The 9,275-nt window shown below is 15.8% G+C and overlaps 4 protein-coding genes across 4 annotated transcripts; 2 read left to right on the forward strand and 2 right to left on the reverse strand.

Moving 5' to 3' along the window:
• Positions 1 to 104: 104 nt before the first annotated feature.
• On the reverse strand, positions 105 to 3,209 carry PGAL8A_00318300 (transporter, putative; the record flags this gene model as incomplete). The annotated part of the gene is made up of 1 exon (XM_028672203.1): positions 105 to 3,209. The coding sequence occupies one exon, from the start codon at positions 3,207 to 3,209 to the stop codon at positions 105 to 107; it is 3,105 nt and encodes a 1,034-aa protein (XP_028528778.1).
• A 1,182-nt stretch (positions 3,210 to 4,391) lies between these two features.
• PGAL8A_00318400 (conserved Plasmodium protein, unknown function) lies at positions 4,392 to 6,758 on the forward strand (the record flags this gene model as incomplete). Its single annotated transcript, XM_028672204.1, has 1 exon — positions 4,392 to 6,758. The coding sequence occupies one exon, from the start codon at positions 4,392 to 4,394 to the stop codon at positions 6,756 to 6,758; it is 2,367 nt and encodes a 788-aa protein (XP_028528779.1).
• Positions 6,759 to 7,307: 549 nt separating this feature from the next.
• Positions 7,308 to 7,769, reverse strand: PGAL8A_00318500 (signal recognition particle SRP14, putative; the record flags this gene model as incomplete). Its single annotated transcript, XM_028672205.1, has 2 exons — positions 7,308 to 7,516; positions 7,667 to 7,769. The coding sequence occupies 2 exons, from the start codon at positions 7,767 to 7,769 to the stop codon at positions 7,308 to 7,310; spliced, it is 312 nt and encodes a 103-aa protein (XP_028528780.1).
• A 528-nt stretch (positions 7,770 to 8,297) lies between these two features.
• On the forward strand, positions 8,298 to 8,921 carry PGAL8A_00318600 (conserved Plasmodium protein, unknown function; the record flags this gene model as incomplete). Its single annotated transcript, XM_028672206.1, has 2 exons — positions 8,298 to 8,636; positions 8,802 to 8,921. 2 exons carry the CDS (start codon positions 8,298 to 8,300, stop codon positions 8,919 to 8,921), a joined length of 459 nt encoding a protein of 152 aa, XP_028528781.1.
• Between the last annotated feature and the right edge of the window lie 354 nt (positions 8,922 to 9,275).

Consider the following 9,275-nt stretch of genomic DNA (forward strand, 5'->3'; position numbering starts at 1 on the left):
AAAAAAAAAAAAAAAAAAAAAAAAGAAATAAAAAAATGTAAAATTTGAGAAAATTTTTAAAGGTATCTAAGAATAATTTAAATAATTAATAAAAAAAAATGTAATTAATTATTATGAACTTCATAAGAAATGGAAATAGTTCTAAAAAGAGGGGAAACTTTTTTTTTATTATAAATATATGTTAAAAAATGATTAAAATAAATTTTATCCATTAAATTATGATCAATAGATGTATTTATTTGAGGAATAAACAAAATCATAATTATAGATGATAATATGCAAATTAAACATGAAAAAATTAAATTAACGAATGTAAAATATTTCAAAGTTATAAAAAATTTGATTAATGAATATGTAATAAATCCTAAATTACCAAAGAAAACAAAAATACCTATTAAGACTCCCTTACATATTGTATGAAAAGAATTAATAGAAAATAAAAATAAAGACACATTAGGTATAAACAGAAATGAATAAAATATTACAATATATATAATGTAAGTATTATCACATAAAGAAAAATGAAAATAAGATGTAGAAAATAAAAACAATATAAGTCCAAAAGATACAAATGTAATCAGTAGATATCCAAATAAATTTAATATTTTTAATATAATACGATTTAATTTAAAATATAAATAAAAATAAAAAATTAAAATTACCAAATTCACAATTATAAACGAATTATTCAATTTATAAAAATTTGATATATTTTTTATATCATAAATAAATAAATTGTAAATTATAAAAAAGCTTATATATAAGAAATTAAAAAGGAAAAATAATAAACATAATGCTACAATTAAATATTTGTGAATATCAAAATAATAAGAAATCCATTTCATATATATTTTAAATGTTTCATTTTTTTTTAAATTTTTTGTATATTCTAAAATATTTTTATTTACATTTATTTTGTCACTTAAAAGGTGATCATCTCTTTTTTTAAAATTGTTTTTATCTGATATGTTATTATAGTTCATATCTATAAATATTTTATTTATATCGTGCATATCATCTTTTTTTTTTTTATCATTTATTTTAATACTTTCACTTAGACTATTTAGATAATTATTTCTACTTATTTTATCAGTGCTGTAATTTTCTTCTTTCATTAAGTTACTTAAAATTACGTCACTCTTTAAATTATCAAAATTATAATTCTCGTCAAATTTATCTATTAAGATATTTTTACTATCGTCATTATTTAATCTATAGATATTAGGCGTATTTAAAAGTCTCTCAGTAAAATTATTATTAGAATAGTAGTTTTTATTTTTTAAATTACAAATGTTATTTTTATTAATTTTTTTTGAATTTTTTTCATTATTTAAATTTTCTTTGTGCATTATATTTTCATTATCATTATTAAAAGAGCTTAGTAAAGCTTGATTATGATTCTGGCACATTTTTTTAAGTGTTTTTATTTGCATTTTTATGAAGTTCGTATTAAAATTCGAAAAATAAATATTTAATATATAGATTATAATTATATTTAATACAGCTAAAAGGAGTAAATTTAATTTAAATGAAAAATATAGATTTTTGCCTTCGTTGAAAAAAAATATTAAACGAATCATAATTAAAGAAAAATTTTCAATGATAAAAATAAGACATACTGCTCTAGTCTTGTAATTAGGTTTGATGTTTTCTGTTATTATGATACATAAAATGTTATTAACTCCCTTAATAAAAAAACCACTTAAACAAGTTAAAATATAAAAAATTATTCGTGATATTAATAAAAAAAAATCCTCATTTTTCGTATTTTTAAATCCACTTTTAAAATTAATCCCATTCTTTTCCTCATTATTTTTTTCATTTTTTTTATCATCATTAATTTTTTTATTTTTTATAAAAAGATTTTTCTCTTCTTCATTATTATAATTAAATTTATTCATCTTATTTGCAATTGATAATATTTCATTTACACATATATTTATTATGTTTGTAACATCATCGTTTATTATATCTGTTAAATTTTGGTTTATTTTACTTGTATTGTTAGATGTTTCATTAAGTTTTTTTTTAATTATATTAAACATTTTATTCTCCCCAATTATATCATCTTGTAATCTAATAAAACTTTTATTTGAATGTTCTTTTATACATTCCTTAATTAGATTTTTAAAAAATTTATTCCTAAAATTTTGAGTACTTCTTTTATTTAAACTTCTAATAATGATTTTTGTTAAATCACGATTCAATTCTTTAAAATTATCCCTTATCTTATTTTTTTTTATATTTTTGTATAAATTATTATTTAATTTATTATAAGGATTATCTGTTTTTTTTTTTCCATTATAATTATTATTTTTATGATTTATATATTTTTCATTAAATATGTAATCTTCTAGGTATTTATTTAAATTATCATAATTCGAAGAAGGGACATAAATAGATTTATCATTATTTATATCATAAATGTACGTATTATTTTTGTTGTGATCATTATTTATATCTTTATTATTATTTTTATCGTCTTCAATTACAAAATTATCATTAGTATCAAGAGAAAGGTCATCTTTTTTATAATGAATTTTGTCTATAACATTTATTTTTTCTGATTCATTTTCATCTATTTTAATATAACTATTTGAAATTACTTTTTTATTAGCATTTTTTTTTCTCAATTTATCATTGTTATTAAAAATAAAATTTTCTAATTGATTAGTATTATTTTTTCTAAAAATTTTATGAGAATTTTCTTTATGAATCACATCTTTATCATCTTCTAACTTTTGAATTGATTCATTATAATTATTTATGTATTTATAAGTATTTCGATAGTTTTCTGTGTTAGTATCAGGATAAATATTTAGATTAAAAAAATTTTCACTTCTAAAAAGAGTTTTAGAATTTTCATAAAATAAGAAGAAAGATGGTTTTACAGTAATAAAAGTTATTAAAAATATAATAAATAAGATAGAAAATGAAATGTTAAGACATTTTTTTCTTCCATATATATCTGAAAATAAACCTAGAATTACTGCACCAATTCCTTGAAAAAGAAAATGAAAAATAAAATATAAATCATTAAATTTAATTGGATACAAACATATTATACTTATATACCAAGTATAAACAAAAAAACAAACATAACAAAAAATTAAAACATTAAATTTTGTTTTTGTTTTAAATCCTTCTTCTTCCTTCAATTTAATATAACATTTGTTTAATTCACTATTTGTATTGGAAATTAGATTCATTTTAAAAAAAAAAAAAAAAAAAAAACTCTTAGAAAATAGTTATAAAATAAATATGTAAAAAATAATACAAAATAAAAAATAGAAAAGGCATATTTTAAAGAAATACAAAAATTTTAAAAAAAAAAAAAAAAAAAAAAAAAAAAAACAGTAAAACTATAAATTCACATAATAATAATATTTCATTTTATTTAAACATAAAACATAAAAAAATATTTTTTAAGTTTTACTAATTAAAAATATATATATAAAAAAAAATTAACATTATTATATTCAACAAAATAATAATTTTACAAAATATACATATGTATATAAAAAAAAAAAAAAAAAATATTTTAAAATAGATAAATAAATAAGTAGATAGAAAAATAAACTAAATTATTTATTAATATTAAAGATTTTTTTATTTATTTAAATGAAAAATATTTCTAATATTTAAATGACAATACATATAATACAATTTCTTAAAATTTAAGTAAAAAAGAAAATAAAGGAAATTAAAAAAAAATATGTATAAAAATAAAAATGTAAAACTTCAAGAAGTTAAACTTAAAAATAAAAATTTTAAATATAATTTAAAACATTTTTCAAGAAAATAGATGAAATAAATAAGAAAAAAAAAGAAAAAAAAAGAAGATAAATAAGAAGATAAATAAGAAGATAAAGAAGGAAAAGAAAAAGAAAAAGAATGAATAGGATAATTATAAATCTACTAGTGTGTTCGTAATATATAGTTTTATATATTTAATAAAGAAAAAAAAAAAAAAATTTCTATTTTTAATTTATATGATTTAGGAGGTAATATAATAGAACAAAATAATATATATATATATATATTATGTAAATGTAAATTACAATTTTTTTTTTCTGTTTATTTTAGCATATATTGAAATTAAGAAAAATACATAAATTTATAAATGTTATGAAAATAATATAATAAAAAATTTTTTATAATATTTTTAACCTGTGAAACGTTTAAAATACCTTTAAATGTATTAAAGAAAACAAAAAATAATAATGTATTTATAAATTTATATAAATGAGTGAATATATATAATAATATAAATAGAATTAGAAGAGAAAAAAAAAAAAAAAAAAAAAAAAAAAAAAAAAAAGTGAAATTAATAAAATATTCAAGTTTAAAATTAACTTTAAGATAAAAAGCATTATATATATAAAGTACAAATGAAAAAAATTAGACAAAGTAATGAATTATATAAGAATATTTATGAGAATAAAGATGAAAATTCTTCAAATAAAAGCAATAATTCATATGATTTTGTAAGAACAAATTTAAATGTAAAAAGAAAAGAAAAAAGCTTATTTATAAGAAAAGAAATATTTGATCATACGATCATATATACAACAAGCAAACTAGAAGAAGGCTCATTATTAACTTATTTAAGAAATTTTTATGAATATTTTAAAAAAAGAAAACAAAATAATAATTATGAAAAAAACTTAAATGAAGAAATATATATTTGCTTAAACGATTGGTTAGCTTATAATGAATTAGTAAATAATCAGGATAATATATTATTTAATGTTTTTAGTACAAATATTTGTAAATCTTTGTGGATTTTATTAAGTATAACATTACAATGTGTGAGAAAAAAAAATAATTTAAATAAGCAAAACACAATATTTAACACATCATTTGAAGAGTTACACATTTACAAAACAAATAATAAAAAAAAAGAAAAGAAATGCACAGATGGTGAGAAAAAGGAGTTACTTAACAAATATGACAAATATAACATAAAAGATAACGAAGATAAAAATATCATGGATCATAATAAAATGAGCAATAATGAAAATAAAAAAGATATAGATTCTATAAAGAGAAATGATAATTATTTTAGTGTGTGGAATGATGGATGGTTAAATGAAAATATATGTATAGAGTTAGTAATATTTTTTATAATATTGCAATTTCTTAAAATAGATAATGTAAAAAAAAAATATGATAAAAGTTTAAGTGAGGATTGTTGGCCTAATTATATGGATTCCCCTAGATCAGTTAGTAATAGTAGTAATTCCTCTTTAAAAAATTTAAATAATTTAAATAATTCTTTGTATAGACAGAATTTATCAGATTTTTTTAATTTTTGTGGAAAAAATTACAAAAATTTTTTAAAAACTTACTTAATTGCATTTTTATCATCTACTGATATTTCAAATAGTACTTTATCAGATATGCCATTATATTTTAAAAATTATCATTTCTTTCTATTAGATTTTATAATTGATACTAATGATAATAAAAATGTTCATGAAAAATTTTTATTAAATAATGAGTATCAAATTTTATATAAAACGAAAAATATTTTAAATTGGTTATTAGATAGTTTGTGTATAAATGAATCAAATTATAATGTAGGTATGATGAATATGTGTTATTCTTCTGATATTTATGAAAACGATATTTTAAATTATGGGATTGAAAAAATAAATAATGACATATATGAAATTAAAAATTTACAAGGAAAAACCTTATATATAAATAATGATAAAAATATTGTTAATATAATTAATTGTAAAGAATGCAACATATTCATTATATCAACAGTAGAATATTTAAAAATAAATTTTTGCATAGATTGTTATATAATATGTTTATCAGTAGAAATGATTACCACTTTATTTAACTCAAGTAATATTGATATTCATTTAGTTACAAGATGTTTGAAAATTGAAAATGCTGTTGATACAAATATTTATGCGTATACAGAGACAAATATAATTATATTTGGTGATACTAGAAATATTCAATTAGCACCTTATAATATTTTAAATTCTAATCAAAAAAAATGCTTAGAGAAATCAAAAATAGTTTTTAATGAAAAAAATTGTGAACTTTTTGCATTTCCACTAAAATGCAAAACGAATTTATGTCATTCTTCTTTAAATTTAACTAATACACTTAAAACTTCTAATAACAATTTTATGAACACATATGATGAAAATAAGTTGTTAAGTAGAGAAATTATTACCAGTAATAATAATAATTATCATTTAAATGATAATAAAAAACTAAATATTTCTAATAAAACACATGAACATAATAATCTCGCTAGTTCATTTACTGATTATGTTTATTATTTATTGAACCCTTCTAATTTCTTCTTAGTTGAATTTTCAGATAATGATTTATATTGTAAAAAAAAAAACATGAGTGATAACTTAAATGAAAGTAAGTGTAACTCTAATGAAAATATAAATTATAACTTTAATGAATGCAAAAATAATTCTGAGAACAATAATTTAAAATATAACTTTAGTAATTATGTAAATAAAATTACAAATGATAAATATGTTTGTTTGTTTTTGCCTGAAGTTTATAAAAATGCTATTGAAAATCAAGATGAACATATTCTTAGTTTTCTAAATTTTATGAATAGCATAAAATTAACTAATTCACAGAAACAAAAGATAACAAAAATATTGACTTTTAAATTATATGAATATATTAGAAAATCGCAAAAAACGTTTAGATTATTAAATGATTTCATAAGAGATCAAGAAAATGCTAATGTTTATTTTAATAATTAAGATTTGTAATAATTAACTTTTAATATATTTAAAAAAAAAAAAAAAAAAAAAACAAGTAAGAAATAAACCAAATGTATAAAAGGAAACATATAGAATGAATTAAAAACGATTTGGTCATATAGAAATAAAAAAAATTTTACTTAAATAAATTATATAGTATGAGAATTAAGTATAATTTTTTATTTTTTTATAAAACATTTTAATACTTTTTTAACAGTTTATTTTTTATTCTTTTTTCCAACTTTTATATATATAATTTTGTTTTAACACTTTTTTTTTTTTTTTTGTTTCAATATAAAAATTATTTCATAACATAATTTATATATATTTTTTGCTATATTCATACTTCTATTTGATTTTTTTCTATTCTTTTTTTTAATGCTAATGGAAACATTTTTTGTTATGTTGCATTTTTATTTATTTATTTATTTTTATTTTTTTTTTTTTTGTTTTTCATATTCTTAAAAAGGTTAATAAATATAAAAAAAAAAAAAAAAAAACTAAGTTTGAAAAATTAAATATTTCTTTTTAGTATTTTTTTAAATATATTTAAAATTTTATAATATTATTAATTTCTTGAGAAAAATTAATTACATTATCATAAACGTGTGTAGAAATTTTTTTTTTCTTACCATCTGTTGCTCTAATTAAACACATATATTTCTTACTGCATTTATTATCATCTTTATTTATTTTTTTATTTTTTTTTTCATTAGTATCTTTTTTATGTCCAATATTTTTTACATCACTTCTTTTCACTTCATAAAAAAAAAAAAAAAAAACATTAAATTTTGTAAAATAATAAAAAGTGAAAATACAATCAATAATGCAATTGATATTTTCATATAAATAATACAAGTTTTAAAAATAAAAAAGTTCCTTATTTTTCTTTTTAATAAAATATATACCTTTTTTCATAGTTATCCATATTGAAGTTTTTTTTTTTCCTTCTACTTCTCCACACAATTTTTTTAATTCGTCAATGAATAAATTGTTGCTTAATAAAACCATCTTAAATAATATTTAACTTATATAAATTAATAAATATATATTAATCATATAAACAAAAAAAAAAAACAATAAAAATAATAATAAAATAATGAAATGAAAATAGTATAATAAAATAAATGTATTTAAAAAAAGAAAAAATAAATATAATAGTACTAAAAATTTTATACAAGATACTATTATTTTTTAAAATAAGTGTTAATGAAAAAAATCATTTAAAAAAATATAAGGGCAATTGCAAAAAAAAAAAATAAAAAAAAAAAAAAAAAAATTAATATAAAAAGTTACAAAAATGAAAATAAAGAGAAAAATGATAATAGTAAAAGAAAAAAAAAAAAAAAAAAAAAAAAAAAAAAAAAAAGTTAAAAAAAAAAAAAAAAATAATTATAATAAAAATTTAATATATTTATGTGAACAGGTATTATTTATCTTTTTTTTTTTTTAAACAATGTAAAAATAATAAATTTTTTATAAAATTACTACTTTTTTTGACCGTTAAACATTTTTAAATATTTCTTTATAATCTTAAAAATGAACATTGAATATGTAGAAGGTAGTGATATTAATGAGCTGATTAAGAAAATAGATATTAATTATAAAGAATGTGAAAAATATGATATATTTATTGAAGAAAATAATATAGATGAAGAGAAAGAATCATTTAACAATTTAAAATTTAGAAAAAAGAAGAATGATATAAAAAATTTTGAAACAAAAAATTTGAATAACAACCATGATGATAAAAATGAAATTAAAAAAGGAATAGACAACATTAAAAATATTATCTTTCAAAAAAAAATTAATGATAAAAATAAAAAATACGTAAATTTTAAAAAAGTAAATAATAAAAATGTATTAACTAATTTAAATGTAAGAATATTTTAAAGATAAGAAAATAGATACATAATAATTGCATTAATTTTTTAATATAGAAAATATTATTTTAAAATTTAATTCGACCTTTTAAAACATTATGAATATGCAATTTTTAATATTATGTATAGAAAAAAAGGTTAATATTAATTTTTTTTTTAGGTTAGAAAAAAGAGAATATTAGAAAGTAGTGATGATGAATCAGATGAAAATGAATTCTCATCATCTGTAAAAACAATAGTTGATTATGTAAAAAAAAGGAAAAATCAAAGAAAGAAGTAAAGTTTTTGAATTTATAAATAAATAAATAAATATATATGTATATATAAGAAGTATATTTTATATTTAAATATATATAGATAAATTAAGTAAATTTTTTTTCAATTTGCATCTTTTTTTTCCAAAAATTTGATTGAAAAATAGGGTATAAACATTATTTGTTGTACATTTAAAATTTAATATACTTAAAAGAAAATTTTAATAATGTTTTTTTATGTAATCTTTATTTATTATTTTTAATGTTACATTTGGTTTTAAAAAAGAAAATAAAAAAAAAAAAAATTTTCTAATGTTATTATTTTCAAATATTTGATAACTTTTTTTGTTTTTTTTTTTTTTTTTTATTTTTCTTAATGG

This window comes from Plasmodium gallinaceum (genome assembly GCF_900005855.1).
Source record: "Plasmodium gallinaceum strain 8A genome assembly, contig: PGAL8A_v1_87, whole genome shotgun sequence".
Classification (NCBI taxonomy): domain Eukaryota; phylum Apicomplexa; class Aconoidasida; order Haemosporida; family Plasmodiidae; genus Plasmodium; species Plasmodium gallinaceum.